Source organism: Triturus cristatus, chromosome 3_2, assembly GCF_964204655.1.
Source record: "Triturus cristatus chromosome 3_2, aTriCri1.1, whole genome shotgun sequence".
NCBI classification, from domain to species: Eukaryota; Metazoa; Chordata; class Amphibia; order Caudata; family Salamandridae; genus Triturus; species Triturus cristatus.
In genome coordinates, this window is record NC_140584.1 from 1,014,769,424 (window position 1) to 1,014,786,985 (window position 17,562).

General features: G+C 47.8%; 1 protein-coding gene across 5 annotated transcripts in view; it reads left to right on the top strand.

Moving 5' to 3' along the window:
- Nucleotides 1–17,562, top strand: part of TMEM132E (transmembrane protein 132E) — a 1,031,163-nt gene that overhangs the window by 606,136 nt on the left and 407,465 nt on the right. For 4 of the 5 annotated variants that reach the window (XM_085649649.1, XM_085649650.1, XM_085649652.1 and 1 more), the window contains one exon: nt 15,926–16,832. In XM_085649649.1, the coding sequence (XP_085505775.1) occupies nt 15,926–16,832 (907 nt within the window). Of the gene's footprint in view, nt 1–576; nt 798–15,925; nt 16,833–17,562 lie in introns of those variants that run through there. The other variant, XM_085649654.1, reaches the window with a different exon arrangement.

Here is a 17,562-nt window from a genome sequence, read left to right on the forward strand (position 1 = left end):
GGACTGTACAGTACACTAACAGAGGACAGCTGCTGCGACACAACATGATCTTGCCACAGCTCAGTAGTGGGCCGTGCGTTAGTACATGCCCAGCTGACAGCAGGTGTAATATGTCATACGCTCTCTGTTTCACAGCATTGGGCCCATGCTGCTACAGAGCTAGGAGATGGGGGGCATGAAACCACATATGAGCTCTATTATTCACATGTTTGGGCGTTGTAGAACATGGCAAGGGATGAAAGATGAGCTCGCTGTGGGCCAGTACTAGGCTGGGTCAGGGCACCACGTCCACTGGTGTGATGACGCACGCGCTCTCGGTGGCAATGCACGGGCCGGGTCGGTGCCTGGAGACAGCGGGAGTGGTTTAGCTTGACTGGCTCTATCACTGTATGGCCCGGTAGAGCAGGGAGGCGGCTGCCAGGTGTGCGCCTGGTCCTCGCGGTGGACGCGCACGCGCTCTTGCTCCGGCCTTCATCAGGCGCACGTAGGCCGTTTCCGAGGGCGCATCACGTGTGTGGCGCTTCGCACGTGTTTATCAGCTGTGATTTTCTGTTTGGATTCGCGAGCATCGAGGGCCCGGTTTTTGACTGCCGCCTCCCCTGCTTAGAGGCGGCTGCACTGGAAAGAGACGCCGGACGAGGATTGCCTCTGACAGCCGACGCCAGGCCCGCTCGGCTGAGCACAGCAGTTGTCGACGTCTCTGGGACGCTCCTGACACACACGACGCGGGCGCAGATGCTCGCGCGAGCCTCCCGGAGACGCTAAGTGCCCATTTAGCTGGAAGGGAAGGGCTGCTGGTGAGACCGTGCAGTGGGGTGCACGGGGTGTGCTTCTGGTGGACTAGTACAGCGGGGGCCCCTCCCAGCGCAGCACGGCTGTGCAGAGGGATCAGTTGTGGGTAGCGCCTCCAAGATGTCTTGGTTTTTCATTCATATTTTGGCAAAAATGGACTTTGCTGCAGAGTTAAAGCATTTTCGCACATTGTTCAGAATTAATCTTGTAAATTTGCTGCAGGTGTTCTGCCTAATACTGACACTGTGCCAAATAAAGCTTCTCTCTGGATTTCCTGTGTTGTGACCTCTGTGGGTCACCCGCCTCCTTTGTCCTGCAGATTTCCTTCATTATTCCTGTCGCACAGAGGACAAGAAGGGCTCTGTGTGCTGGTGTTTCATCTCCTCAGCCTCTGAGTGGGACAGACAGAGTGGCCATTTTAGAATGAGACCGGGTTATTCCTAGCTGTTTTGGGAGTTTTTTTTCCTTTAAAGGCCGTGTCTGGATTGTTTGACAACATTCTCCTCATGGGTAGGGATTCGGATGACCCATGGCATTGTTTCCTCTCTTTTCTATCACTGTAGTGGGATCGCTGTCTGGTAACTCAGTGTGCCAGTGTTTACAAGGTTTCCAATAGATTAGATAAGTACTTAGTTGGAAATGTAATATACAACAGTGGCTCTCTTATCCACCTAATGTTAGCATGCTCAGTTGTGGATGTATTGCAGTGTTAACCCGATTACAAATGGTTACCAGAGCAGACATCTTTTAAGGCTCTCAGCAGGTTTTACTTCATCAACTCAAAGGGGAACATAAAGTTATTCCAGGAAGTAAACAACTGATCAAGGCACCGTTTGCGACAAGCAAGAGATTAATCCTAATGCACAGGAAGTTGAAGGCCAGGGCCATACTTGAGGACTGGATCACCGAAACGTGTAAACGAGCGACTATGGCAGAGTCGCGTATAGGCTGAGGAACAGAGTTGATGCATCAGCGAGATGTAGGAAACAATCTTGGAACTGTGTGAGGAGTAAAAGGCAGCCCTGAGCTTACTATTCACTACTAGAAACTCTTAATAGGAATGACTCTCCCCTTTGTAAATAGACAACGACTAAATACCACTTGTTCAGTTTTAGCATTCTTATATTTTATATGTTCTTTGAAATCATATCTTAAGACTGCTAGAAAGGTTATCTTTGTATTGGATGATACTTGGTTATTGTTGATGTGAAAGAGATTGCACAGCTTTTAAGGCATTTCATATTTTATGCGCATTTGAATATTGCAATTTGACACTTTAAAATATACGTTATTCAAATTGCTGTTAGTTTTATTTTTGTCTAGAGAATTTGTAGATCCACACATGTCCTTTGCTAGAACAAATGACTGTTATATACTTAATAAAATTATTATTTGGTGGGAAAACACGTCTCTTTCCTCCACAATCACAAGGACACAGCGAAATATGTGTATTTTTGCAACTCACAATCCCTGCTTGTTTACCAGAAAAGAACAGCGGGAGACTGTATCCGAATGTATGAATTAAATTGGACAGGGGAGGAGGATGATAAGCAGGAGGTGGTCACTTCGCGGATGGTATCTGTGTCTGGAAGGCTTGCTAGTGTGTTGTCTCATTACACTTTCAGATGTGTGTCCCTGACAATGTGAGTCTACTGCTAAACCAGTTGAGCCTTCAGACTGGTGTCAGGCTTCTCCCCAGGCAGCGCAGATGACCGAAGGTGCAGTCATCAAGACATCATCAGCCTATGTCCGTCTCATTGTGCAGCTTCAGCGACAGTCCCATGCTCTCATTGTGTCTGCGTTGAGCTCTCCCGCTCTCCATTTTCCACTGGTTCATTGGCTGGTTGTCTGCAATGCGTCCGGTGCGACAGTGAGCAGACATGCACCACTCTGAGGTTCTGCTCCGCTTGTCAGGGGGCCCTACAAAGGCCAGGCCAGTAGTGCATCCTCTGAACAAGAAACTATTCACCTGAAGGCCAGACTTGGCCAGCCAGTTAAACCTCAGCTACCAAGTGTCCTGGGTGATCAGCAGTTATAGTGATGGGTGGTGCTGAGTAAAAATGGACACACATATGGGGTAAATATAAAGCTTGCAGTGCTAGCCCCTGGGCTGATCCAGGGATGCACAGGAATCTGCAAAGATGGACACGATGGGTTGGCTGCATCTCCGGACTTGTCCTACCTCTGACACTGGCTTCACATCCTTCTACTTGTGAGGGAGATGTGGCCAAGCTGATGAATGTATGAAACACAGCACCCCGGTTTCACCTTGACCTGGTTAAAAATAGACGGGGGTGGGGGAGAGTGAAGAAGAACTCTTCTGCTTCAAAAAATATGGGTGAGTGGCCACTGATCACAGGGGTCAGAAATCAGCTTTAAAAAAGCCAAGTGCGTGGTCATGCAGGTTTGACAGAGATATCCTTACGAACAGTAGTCCAAGCTGATAAAATTAGACTCAATCATACAGGAGGCAAATCTTGGAATGATCTCACCCATTGACCCTGGCATTTGTAACCTGGCAACGCAGAAAGCCTGGGCAGTGGTGAAGGTCACAGATTCAGGTTTAACTAGAAAGGGAAACAAAGGCATATTACCAATGTATACTTCATTGAGGAAACCTCCTAGATTACTCTAGCCACGCCCTTAGAAGGAAATACAGAGACTCCAGAAGAGACAATATTGGCGCCTAAGATCTTATGAAGAGACATGTGAGAAGAGTTCGAGAGCAAGCGCTAGACGAAGGATACCTGTGGTTTCTTCATCTGCATGTGAAGCCAGACTGTCCTTCGAGGGTGTTATATAGTGGAGAGAATTAACTGGATCCACAATAGACACCGTCCCATGAGTCATGAGATAAGACTTGTCTGGTGTAAGCGAGTGAGTAACAGCAGGAAGTACCAGACAGAATGAGATGAGTATGCATGGCCCTACCTTCCAGCAGGAGCACTTGTGGCAGCATCAATCCCACAATTCTGCAGGGCCTCTCATTGACCACAAGAGAGTGGAGAGCAAAGAGGCAGGAAGTGAAATGGGCATATTACAGTCCTGTGTTGACCTTATTTGTCACCCTTCTCTATATACGCATTAAATGTCTGCGAGGTATTATTTTCTTGATGTCTTATACCTGGGCATGATTTTTCACTTTTGTATGTCCCCTTTGAGAACACCCTCGCTGCGCCATGTAGTATCTCTTATGGAGCAACTAGTTCTCACTACCATGAGGCTTACACATATGAGCACCACAGCGTGACACACATTTTGTGTGATTGCACATCATGGCAGACTCCATTTACCCTTCTGATTGGGAGGAAGCGGCTCAGTATTGCTCCTTTTTTTTTTGCAGAGTTTTATATAGCGCAAACTTGACCCGAATCCAATCAGGTATCAGAGCGCTTTACATAGCACCAGTTATGTTACATGCGGACACACATTCATTTATTGGTTAGGCACGGGGAGATTCAGTGATTTGCCCAGAATCACAGGATGTTCAGCGTCATTACCGAGACTCAAACCCAGACCCCAGCCGTTAGGCCAACTCCTCTCCCCTCCTTCCTGCCTCCTAGGACCTTCCTCTATCCTCAGACATCCAGGACTCGAATTAGGACAGCTGCCACAAGGCTCTGATGGTGGAGGAAATCTCCCCGCTTGCTCTGCTCATGGAAAGAGGGATCTGCCTGTCCAGATGCCCAAATCAAGAAGTGATGGGAGCTGAGGGACTCCCCGGGCCATCAGCAGCCTGGTGCAGAATCTCTTTATTGCAGCGTTTCGTCCAAATGGGCCAAGCTGGAGTGGCCTGCTGGCCCGCGGTGATTATAGCCCAGCCTGCCCCGCATGTCCTGGCAGGTGGTGGACTGCGTCACGAGACCATGCAATGTGAAGGATAGAAAGACATCTCACTGAAAGACACCTGCATAATATTCATCGGGGGCTATGACCCCCCATTTGCCTGTGATATGACTGCCCATTAATGAAGACTTAAACTCTGGCATGAAATGGCCACCTTTAAAATCCGAGCTGGGACTTCCAATCCTAAAGATAATCAGAATCACAGGGGCTGATCCAAGCACCTCATGTCAATAAGGGCAAAGATCAGCTAAACTAAAGGTGACATTTTAGGAAATATGTCAGCATAGATGCATGAATTAATGAGATGTATTTACAGCAACAGTGAACTAAATTGCCTCTAGGTGCTTTTTGACTTCTCACGGGTTAAAGGATTAATGCATTTTTGCTGAGGCGTAGGATTTGTAAGGTCACCTTGCTGTTAATAGGAAGTCAATAATGTTGCCTTCAATTTTCAGAGTAATTCATTTTTGTCAGCCTATAGTTTGACTGCAGCAATCTGAGCTTCTTCCAAATGAGTGATTTGATGTTTTAGCAGAGTGCTGTAAAGGGATTTTGTGACGCAGAGACAGACTTTGTGTGGTTGTTAGGGCTATCCCCAACTTGTCTTCTGGGGAAGGGAGGGGGGGGTCAGCTGGCAGATAAGGTATATTAGGCGGTGAGCTGTGCTGCCCACTAATCTCCATGTGGTGCCAGGAGTCCTTGTTGAGTTGAGCGTATCCAATGCGCTTTAGGATAATAGATTGCCCTTGAGGGGAAGGTGAGTGGACTGGTCAAGTGCAGTTCTTAATTTGTAAAAAAAAAAAAAGAAGTGCCAAGGCCCTTCTCAGGAGGACACTGCAGCTTACACCACTTATTGCCCCCGAGAGCCCTGCCAGTGGCAGGACCAACACGACTGCTAACCATCGCACTTCTACAAATGTGCCTTTCAGATTGTTTCAGGCCCCCAAAGCTGTGAAAATGGTTTGGGCTACAGGTATTAGTCCGTTTAAATGTTTATTTCATTAATAAACAGCTGTTGTGTGCTCATCTTTAATTTAGACAAACACCGCCACCTTATGGCAGACTGTCATAAGTACTGGTATTGGCAATTAAGGCCGGTGCGGAGCATCGGAAACCACCGGCTCACATTAAGCATAGGCCAGGTGTCTAGTATGATGATGAGGAACAAAAGTAATATTTTAGAGCCATTGAGTTAGAGGGGGCCCCTGACTATCTATGCGCCAGGAAGAGGTCAGATAATTTTTCAGGAAGCCATTGATTTGATTTTGGTATTTTCAGTAGTGCCCAGATAGAGCTGTTTAGCTTCCGCAGAGGTGCTGTGGAGGGGGTCCTTGACACTGATGTCCACAAGGCAGCTTGGAGGGAGGTGAATAAATGTTAAAGTCTCAGGGGTAATATATGAGGACCAATTAATGCCACCTGCCGAACATCAGACATGAAGGGCCCGCAGATTGAGTTTGCTGCTAGTTGCTAACTAGAACAGGTCATAAAGGAGGGCGGGGCCAGCCTCTCTTGTCATTCCAGACAGCAAAGCAAGGCCTTGTGATTTCTCTTGTTAAAAGCCCTACCAGGAGTCATCATGCCTTGCTGACTTTTGTCAATCACTGACACAGCATAATTCAAAATTTTAAGTGTTGCATATTCCAGAACAGGATGGGGGCAAAAGATTCAGTTAATCAGGAAGTAAATCATATTTAAATATTTTTTGGGGCGATACTTTTTTCTTTGATAGAGTTTGGGGTGGTTTGAATCATTTTCTTTTTTTTTTTGTAGATGCTCCGCAAGCTTTTCAGTAAAAACCTTTTGTATTTTTTGGAAGAAGGCATGGCGACTTTTCTGTTGGGGACAGTATGTTGTCTGTGGAACTTTGAAGAAGTAGGTGTGATCGTTTCACTGGTCAATGTGCAGCACCAAAGACCAAGTAATGTTTGATCACTGGACGTGCGAGTGACGATGGTCATGAGTGAGAATTAGTTTCAGGATTAGTCGTGGGTCTGTCAGAGCTGAGGATGCATGCATGGCAAGGCTTGGGTCTTTAAGGGTCTATGCACTCTTATAGTGAATATTAGTGACTAGAGAGTTATTGACCTCCCTACTCCACATGACCTTGCAGCTTCCTAAGTGTTTGAGGTACAGAAATACAGTCACACAAATTACAAACTTTTGTGGACCTGCTTTTGATGTGTTGCCTGGAGTAATTCATCTTGTCGATTTAAAGGACTAATAAACCATTTTGAGAATTTCTTGAGCTGTTTTTTGTTGTGGCGTTTTTTGAAGATAGGTTACTGGAATTTTGTGGTTTGCTGTGGTTGATAAATTCTCCAGGATGATTTAGTTCACATATACTTTTTTTCTTTTATTGTAGTCAGGCAGTCGGTGAACCATCAAGTAAATATTTGTTTGTCCCGCTGAGTCTTGGACCAATTTGTTAAAACGAGTTTTCCAGACACTTTTGCCTTCAGCAGATTTTACATTGATCCACACCAATAATATAAAATCTCGTATAAAGAGAGAAGGCTTTTCTTTCGGTAAGCTTTGCTTTCTCACTGCTGCTCAGTAACGTTTGTTGTTCGCATTTTATTTCTTAGTCTTTATTTCTAGCTTGTTTTTTAAGACCAGTCTCCCTTCTCCCGTCGTCCTGGCTGCCTTTCTCCACATCCTATATTACTTTAAGCGGGTCATGAATATTTACCCAGACAGAGCCTCTAAAAGCCAACACAGCCCTTATTGTATTCGCTACTCTGGTTATTGATAAGAGTGGGCCGGTGAAGACGTCACTGTCTGCTTCTTGTTTAATGAGATCGGCCTCCTTTTAATGTCGTTTCTTCACAGACCGAGCCGTGTTAGCCGTCTGTGCTGCTTCCCCGCCTCCGCCGGCCTCCTCTGGCGGGCAGACGAGCTTTACTGCGTGGCATACGTCCACATAGGGCTTCCTTTGAGGTCTGTTTCGGTAGATCTCTCCTTTGGCATTCCCTTTGGCATCTTAGATTAATTCACATCGGTTTCAGTTACTACCAAATTCCAATTTGCGCTGGGTTTTATAGATTGCTCTTTTCTCGCTCTGTGTGAAGTGTTCATCTGCACATCTCTCCTCGTTAACCGCGCCTGATGTGGTTTGTTTTTGTCTCTCAGCTCTTTATGGTGCACAAGCTGATTTTGTTGTTTGATGTTGTGTTCTTTAACTCTATTCTGAGAAAATTAATTTCACTTCGACCCTGCCTTGCAATAAGTTCTGTCAGTGCCCAGATGCTCTTGGAGAAAGAGGGTCTGCTATAACAGCTAAGTTTAGAAGCTCATAGCATAGCTGCCAAAAAGGACAGTGTTTGTTCCTTGGTCTGGGATGGAAATCTCAAGATGGAAAGGTTCCTCAGAAGACAGCAGATTACCGGCCATACCTGGTGTTAGAGTAGTGACAAGGATGGCAAGGATGTGACGAATATTGCTAACTACTTACCATGTTGATTGTCACTTCAATGGCTTCCAGGCTCAGCTGGGTGGTGCACCAACCCTATACCTTTCCGCGTGTAACGGTTTCCTAGTGGAGTCTGTTGCATTCAGCAGCAATGTTGATTTTCTAATGGAAGCTTTAGGTGACTGCACGGTAAAGCAGCCTGGTGCTCAGCCTCAGATGATGGACCTGGTGGTTATGCACGGTGGAGCAGCCTGGTGTTCAGTATCAGGTGACGGACCTGGCGGTTATGCCTCAGATGCCGGATCTGGTGGTTATGCACGGTGGAACAGCCTGGTGTTCAGTCTCAGATGACGGACCTTGTGGTTATGCACAGTGGAGTAGCCGGGTGGTCAGTCTCCGGTGATGGACCTGGTGGTTATGCCTGAGATGCCGGACCTGGTGGTTATGCATTGTGGAACAGCCTGGTGTTCAGTCTCAGATAACGGACCTTGTGGTTATGCACAGTGGAGTAGCCAGGTGATCAGTCTCAGGTGACAGACCTGGTGGTTATGCCTCAGATGCCGGACCGGGTGGTTATGCATGGTGGAGTAGCCAGGTGGTCAGTCTCAGGTGACGGACCTGGTGGTTATGCCTCAGCCTTAGATGCCGGACCTGGTGGTTATGCACGGTGGAACAACCTGGTGTTCAGTCTCAGATGACGGACCTGGTGGTTATGCACGGTGGAGCAGCCTGGTGTTCAGTCTCAGATGGCGGACCTTGTGGTTATGCACAGTGGAGTAGCCCGTTGCTCAGTCAGTAGATGATAAGTTTAGAGAGCGGCACTGACCGATGGGAGCACTCTCCTTCTACCCCCTGCCTTCTACCCCCTGCCTTCCACCAACCATGTCTCCTTTGGATCCCTCTATTAGTTGGGTTTCTGTTTTAGGGTATTTGTAGGAAGCGCACTGTCACTCCAAAGGAGTCTCTTGGTGCTAGCACCTAATATAATTGGAGGGCTAGCCCTTTACTCTAAAAGTCATTGGCAGTGAAACTAAATCACTCAGGCTGGGGCGGGTGCATCTAGAGACAAGGTAAGAGAGTTGCATAAAGTTGTAAAACTGGCATTAAAGATTTAGAGAAACAAAACATTGAACCCACAGATGAACTGGCACAAACTAGATCGCAAATCTACCAAGAAATAAAACTGAAAAATGCAGTTTAAATGTCTAAGAAAGTAAAACAGAAGTTGTGAGGGCACGAAAAATCATTCTCAAAATGGGAACTTTGAAAGCGAATGGACTAGGATGCTGCATACATGCCAAAGTGCCAATGTGCAACCACCGACCCAATGTTCTCACTCACTGACCACTGACCGAGGGGTCCAACTGAGTGATAATAGAGCCAAGGGCCCCACTTTCTAACCACCGAGCCAGATATCCCACTCCCTAGACACTGAGCCAGGGTTCACACTCCCTAACCACTGAGCCAGGAGCCCACTCACAAACCACCGAGCCAGTGGTCTCCCTCCCAAACCACCGAGCCAGGGGCCCATCCCTAATCACCGAGCCAGTGGCTCCTCCCTAACCACCCAGCCAGGGGGCCACCCCTAACCACCGAGCCAGTGGCCCCAGTGCCATACCACTGAGCCATGCATCCCGCCGCAATGCCTCGTTGTAAAGTCAGCCTGTCCCTCTGTGAAGATGACGGTAATGGTTTATGGCCCTGTCGGTTTGGTTTGAGACTGGGCTCTGTCATCATGCATGCTAAATAAAGAATTGCAGCCACGTTTTCCCACAAAGTACACAAGTCTTGTTTGAGCAATTTATTGTGGGCTTAAGCTTGGTGCACATGTGCAGACTTGAGTGGACCAAGTGCAGGGGTTATAGAATGCACCACTAAAGGCTGAAAAATGTGCTCTATGTTAAACGTTTGGACCCGTTTTTGCTCGACCGATATCTTCACCTTCCTAGTCGTTCACACTCCTTCCCCACCGGATAAACCCTCTAGCACCCAGAAGCCGTCGAAAGCCTGTTTTAGCGCTCAGCAAAAACTAATTCGAGGCATTCCGACCGCGGCTCTTTGGCTACAGTCCTAAAAGGCTGACGTCATGTGCAGCCCCTGCTCTGCGTCATTATTCCGATGCCCTCTGCAGGCCAGCAGGGCTCCTTCACCCAGGCAGCAGCCTGCTGGCAGGATGCCTAGCGCACGGACGTGCCGTCAACATCTTCCATTTCTTGTCCGGGCTGTTGAGCAGTGGTTTGAAGCAGTTTGTCGTCCAGGAATAAACGTCGCATATCGACGTCCGCGTCCCCGGGCCAGGAGGTCAGACTTTCCCTGGCGCATGTGTTACTAATGGACTCGCGTATAAGTGCTCCTGAGAGGAGCGGGCCGAGCCGGGGCTGGGGCCAGGTGCTGTCTGTGCTGGTAACCATAGGAAAGGGCCAGCCGCTCGATTCTGGGGCGCGTGCTTCCTGCTAAAAGGGCGTGGATGGATGTCCCATTGTGAGCATCAATACTCCCTCATTCAAAGTACGGGAACTCTGCCAAGGAGTGCCCAAACTGACCCCAGCAAAGTATGGGAACTCTACGAAGGAGTGCCCAAACTGACCCCAGCAAAGTATGGGAACTCTGCCAAGGAGTGCTCAAACTGCCCCATTCAAAGTATGGGAACTCTGCCAAGGAGTGCCCAAACTGACCCCAGCAAAGTATGGGAACTCTGCCAAGGAGTGCCCAAACTGCCCCATTCAAAGTATGGGAACTCTGCCAAGGAGTGCCCAAACTGCCCCATTCAAAGTAGGATATCTCTAGTGTTCAAACTGCCTCATTTAAAGTATGGGAACTCTAGTAGCAAATGATCGAACTGTCCTGCCCCATTCAGAGTATGGGAACTCTTCCAAGTGTGCCCTACTGCCCCCGTCAAAGTATGGAACTCTGCCAAGGAGTGCTCAAACTGACCCCAGCAAAATAATGGGAACTCTACGAAGGAGTGCCCAAACTGCCCCATTCAGAGTGTGGGAACTCTGCTAATAAAATCTCAAACTGACCCTTTCATAATATGGGAAATCTAACAAGAAGTGCTCTAACTGCCCCATTTATAGTATGGGCACTTTACCAAGGAGTACTCAAACTGCCCCATTCAAAGTATGGGAGCTCTGGTAAAAAGTTCTAAAACTGCTCCATTCAAAGTATGGAAATTCCGGTAAGAGGTTATCAAACTTTCCGTTCAAACTATGGGAACTCTGCCAAGGAGCGCTCAAACTGTCCCATTCAAAATAGGAGAACTCTGGTGTTCAAACTGCCTCATTTAAAGTATGGGAACTCTAGTATCAAGTGATCGAACTGTCCTGCCCCATTCAGAGTATGGGAACTCTTCCAAGAGTGCCCTACTGCCCCCGTCAAAGTATGGAATCTCTGGGAAGAAGTTCTCAAACTGCCCCATTCAGAATATGGGAACTCTGCCAAGTAGTGCTCAAACTGCCCCAAAGTATGGGAACTCTGCCAAGTAGTGCTCAAACTGCCCCAAAGTATGGGAACTCGGCCAAGGAGTGCCCAAACTGACCCAAGCAAAGTATGGGAACTCTGCTAAGGAGTGCCCAAACTGACCCAAGCAAAGTATGGGAACTCTGCCAAGGAGTGCTCAAACTGACCCAAGCAAAGTATGGGAACTCTGCCAAGGAGTGCTCAAACTGACCCAAGCAAAGTATGGGAACTCTGCTAAGGAGTGCCCAAACTGACCCAAGCAAAGTATGGGAACTCTGCCAAGGAGTGCTCAAACTGACCCAAGCAAAGTATGGGAACTCTGCCAAGGAGTGCTCAAACTTCCCTATTAAAGTACGGGGGGCCCGCCAAGGAGTGCTCTAATTGCTCCATTCAATGTGAGGGGGCATCCCTTAAATGGGGTCCGTGTGTTGTGCGAAGACGGGTGAGACTAGCAGAGGTCTGGATGGAAGGAGTGTACGGGTCATGTTAAAGCAGTTTTATATATGATGTTGTCAGACTGGCGTATTGCGCCATTTGGCAGCGCCAGAGGACTAGTCGGCAGGTTAGCGTGTAGGCTGTCTTTTTTGGTGGTTTGTGGGCCTCTTTTATGGTCTGCTGGGCTGGACTTTACTCTTGATTTCTCTAATATTACCACAAGCATTGCCTGCAGCAAGCTCAAAACCATGCATTGTTCAGCACATTGTAACACACCTATGCAGCTTTTCTTTTGAAGAAGTTCAAAACTGCCCTGATTTGCAAAATACGTCCCAGTATTTATTTTAGCTTTCTGATTCGCTGAGGGCCACTTTTATTTTGGGAACCAGGACAATTTTCTGTTGCAGTCCGAACCTGGTTGCGACTTGCTTTCTAAGGGCTTTTAGGAAGACAGAGCACACTTTTACTGTCTTTTGCTACCCCGCAGCATCTCGCACACCCAGAGTCACCAGCCTCTCTCTGGGGGCCATACACCCTCACGCCCAGTGCTGTCGGTCTGTCCTGCTGCCCCATAACGCCCTGAACACCCAGGACTACCGAGCTGTCTCTTGGTGCCCCACAGCAACCATCACTTTCCACTGTGCCCACCGCTTCCTTCACACTGGAGGCTGTAGGCCCAGCCACTGTGCAGCAGTTTCTTTAGATCAGAGGTCTTCAAACTGTGGGGCGCGCCCCCCTGGGGGTCCGTGGATGGTTTCCGAGGGGGGTGTGATGCCTCTGCAATTACATGTAAATGAAGATGGCCTGGAACTGCGGCCTTATTTATCTGCTGCATCTCCTGGCTGTCTTCATTTACACACAGCCCAGAGTGCTCTGAAGGGAGGTCACGGAGTGTCAATAAGTTGCCTAAAGGAAAAGAACTAACTAATCTGAGTATTTTGTTTTTTTTGCTGTCAGCTAACTGTATATGAAATAATGAGCAAACAGATTCACTGAAAAATAAAATCAAGTTGCATTACACACCGCCTAACATAGGCTGCTGCAAATGATGCAGTGTTTGAAATAAAAAAACTTTCCTACAAAATATAGCCTTTAATAATAAGTGATCAGACTATACCTAATGTAAGCATTTTCTGAAGTATAACACCCTTACAATACCTCTAAAAAAATTGTCACTTTGATGCATTAAGCAGCGCCATTGGAATTATGTGGTAAGAGAGGACCAGATTATGCAACACAGTTGATTAAATTATGCAGGAAGAAAAGGTAAATTATGCAGCATAATCTGACTCATTTTGTGGTTAGCTTTATTTCATTTTTTTCATATTTAGTTATGGTAACACTGAGGTGAAATATTATACCTCATTAGTACCAATTTAAGACCCAAATATATCAATAAGCAACTGCAAGATGACCAATCAAACTTTATGAAGGGCATTCTACTGCTCTGGAACACGTCACCAGCCACGTTTTACATAATGTTTGATCCCTTTGAACTAGAATCAAATTTTTTTGTTAAAATCTGCAGATTATGCAACATATGATGGGTTATGTAGCAAATGCGATAAATCCATAACAATGCAGAAAACGCTTCTGCCTCAGAAACGTACAATTCCAGTGGCCCTGGAATTAAGTGATTAATCAATTAACGGCTGGTAGGAGGATGTAGTGTAACAGCCATACTGGCCGACCTTAAAGCTGGGGAACAAGGTTTGAGTCTTGACGGGAGGCTCAAACATCCTGTGATTCTGCAATGCAACTGGTTCTCATGTAAAGTGCCCTTATACCTTCGGGTCGAGTACGCACTATATAAAATGCAAAAAAAAAGCCTTGGTTCTTCTTTAACTGTTTGCACTACCACCCCACCCTTGCTTTCAAGCAGATGTACCTCAAAGTCAGCACTAACCATTCAGTGGCAGTTGTTTTTGTAAAAGGTAAGTCCAGGGGGTAGCAGGGAGGAAGTCAGCAGGGTCCCATTCAGATGCAGAGCTCTGGTCCTCTTGACCCCTAGGACCTCTGAGTAATGGTCCAGGAAAAGAGTGAGATTCATAAATATAGTCAACGAGATGGCCCAGAAGAGAAAGCACTGTGTGAGGACTTCATTTTTATGGTTACAAATGGCCAGAGACAGCTTCCTCAGAGAGATACCCCAAGGAAGAGGACGATCTAAGGGAGCCTTTTTTTATATATAAAAAAGGGCCATCCATTAGTGCAGCAGGTAATGCTGTCAGGTGTGTATGTGGCCTCTGCTGCTCATTTATGGGCGTCTTACCATGAAGTGGAGTGGGTGCCCATTTTCCTTGTTCGTATCAGAGCCCAGGTTACCCTTGCTGCTTTTTAACATAACGGTGCAGAAAGAATCACTGGTACTGCAGGTACAGTGGCACCAGGAGCCAGAGGTATGAGGAGCCAGCTGAACCTTAATTATGGCGGTTTACCATCCTTCCTTCTTAGCATTAGGGCCCACTGTGCACGTGTCAGTGTTGATTTGGGCCTCAGTGCAACAGCCCACAGGAGGGGAAAATAAATGCAGTGGATACTTCTTTGTTTGGCCTCAGAGAGATGGCAGTGAAGGGCGTGTGGCTAGATAGGAATCCATGTTTTTTAGCAAACAGCAGACGAGGCTGCCCTCTTTGCAAGGCGGTAGCTAACATTAGTGAAGCAGGTTCAGCCACACTGGGGCCCAGGGGTCAGAGGGGCCCACTAAAACACAATTATGACGGGTTCACTTTAAAAATGGTGCATAGGAGCTTATTTTTTAACATTAGGACCAAGGGCACCATTGCAGATTAAGGAAGACCACATGTGGGAGCTCGTGTTTTCTGAAAGGGCCTGTTTTAAGATTAGAGTGATGGTCCGGCATAGTGGCGAAGGGGTGTAAGAGGCAGAGGAGATGGACTGAAGTCATTTGTGCAGCAAGTGTAGTTGCTTTGAGGTCCGGTAGTGTGAGGGGCTCACAACACCTCAATTATAGGGGGCAGTATTTTGGGGTCAATAACTGTTTTTTTTTTATTAATTTGCTGTTTTCGAAGTCTCCAAGTGCGGGTAGGTGGAAGCGGAGCGCCCTTGTTAAATACCCCGGTGATGGCCAGAAGCCTTTGCTGACTCGTATTGAAGCGCTGTGGTGTGGAACCACAGCTCAGGCATTTGCTCCATTGTTTTTGGCCTGTTCACTGCTTACAGGTGTATCAACAGGTTTCAGAAACACAAACAGAAACGAGAGCGGTGCTAGAACATAAGAGTAAGAAAAGCAGAGAATTTCACAGACAATACTGTGGGCTGAAATGGCAACAGTGACGTTGTCTTCTTTTCCTGACTTTGCAGGATAAGCGAGAGTCGGACTCCTACTCATCCAAGTGCGCCGCAGGAGTCCGGCACGGCCCCAATTGGCAGGGTTCCAAATATTGTAAGCACCCAGGGGTGCTCCTCAGTGATCCCCTTCGCTGTGAATCCTAGTCCTTGTAATACTAGACTTTTATGATGGCGGTGGCCATTGCAAGGCAGTCTCCTTTATTACTTGTAGTATTCTAGACTGCTGTTTATTCAGAATTCATTATGAAAGGGATTTATCTAATTTGTTTGATTGCAGTCTTCTGTTAGATTTAATTGACAATCTTCATTGTTTTAGGTCGTGTTCTAGAAAGTTGGATTGTGGAATCTCCATTGATGAATAAAGCGCGCTTTCAGGTTATTCATTGGGAGTCTCAATTGTTGCATAGTGTGTTCTAGGATGTGGGATCTTAGGGTCTCCAATGTTGAGCAGCATGCACTATCAGATTATTAAACTGTAGTCTCAATCTTTGCATATTATGTTATAGGATGTGGGATTGTAGAGTCTTCATTGATGAATAAAGTCTGCTGTCAGATTAGCCACTTGCAGTCTCAGTCGTTGCATGCTATGATGTACAATGTTGAATTGTAATGTCTCTATTGTTGAAAAGATTGCACTGTTTTACAGAGCCTTCTTTCTGTCTCTTTCAGGTTATACCAAGGTGCTGCCCACGGGATCCGTTCAGCCGACCGCCACGATGCCCTCTCCAGTAGTCCTTCTGCCCGTGAGCTACCGTCTGTCCAACACCCGCCTGGCCTTCTTCCTGAAGGAGCCCCAACCGACTCTGCCATGGAACAGCAGCAGCGGGACTATGCAGCGCTCCGAGCCATTCGTGGTCTTCCAGACGAAGGAGCTGCCGGTCCTCAATGTGTCATTAGGGCCCTTCAGCACGGGCCAGGTGCTGCCCCGGGAGCTGCTGCAGCCCTCCAGCACCTTGGAGATCCCTGACCGCCTGACCGTGAACTGGAAGGTGCGGGCCTTCATCATTCAGCAGCGCGTGCCCTCCACGCAGCCGGTGGCGCAGGTCCTCTTCTATGTCGCTGGCCGGGACTGGGATGACTTCGGAGTGGTGGACCGCTTGCCCTGCGTGCAGCTCCACGCCTTCCGCGACGTCCGCGAGATCAAGAGCTCGTGCCGGCTGCGCGGGAGCCTGGCCACGTGCCTGGTGCAGATGGAGCTACCGCACACCTGGTTCGGACCCGGCGCCATCCCCATGGGCCGGAGGAAGTCTCCAGAGAGCCTCGACGGCAGCGCCGAGAACCAGCAGGCGGAGCTCTTCTACACGCTTCACACCCCGGATTCAGCAGGAGAGTGCGGGAGCGAGCCAGCCACGCGCAGGGGCTCGGCGGCCCGGCCTGAGGGCCCCACGCAGCACCCGTTGCTGCGGATCGGCAGCATCAGCCTCTACCAGCCGCCCCCGATGCAGGCCATGCAGGAGCAGCGGCTGGACAGCAACGTCTACATCCGCTTGCCCGACCGGCCGCTGAAGCCCGGCGAGGTCTTGAGCGTCATCCTGTTCCTGGCCTCCAACTCCAGCGTCGAGCACTTCACTCTCAGGTAAGCCACGCCTTCCTCAGTCTGCATGTTTGGGGAGTAGTGCCATAGACTGTCATTTCTCGTTTTAAGTGCACGCGCACTGTCCTTGTAGGGCTGTAGTGCAGGACTAAAACGATGATCCCGGGTAAACATTCCTGAATACATTTTCTGGATTAAAGAAAATGATTCTGGTTGAATAGATAATAAATATACAATCCGTGTCCCTTACTTTGTTTGACAAGTACTGGGTTTTAAACATAAAAATCCTGGAGGGGTGTCAAAAAGAAGAGCAGTGCTGGGCTCACCAGCAGAATGCTTCACCTGGTTATTGCCCCAACACCTTGAGGGGGCCGACTGGTGCCATATATAGAGAGAGCTCCTGGTTTACGGACAATGAAGGAGTGTCTGTGGATACCAGTACCGGGATTACATGATCATTCCAAACATCCAGTGTTGCATTTGACAAGTCGTGCAGGTGCGTCAGTTTATATATCATCGAAAGCAGTTGGTTAATTTTTTTCAGAGCATTTGTGACAGTTGAGGTTTCATTATAACCACCAACTGCGTGAATGATTTTGGTTTAGATTAATTGTATGCTGGTGTTTTTTATGTTGATAAAGTTTAAAATCTGTTCTGGGTCCCGCACTTCTGGACCCACGTTGGACACCCCAGTTGAGAGCATCTTTCTGAGAAAACGAATACTTCAGTGTCTGAATAAACCCTACAAGAGCCTAAAGGGATACACTGACTG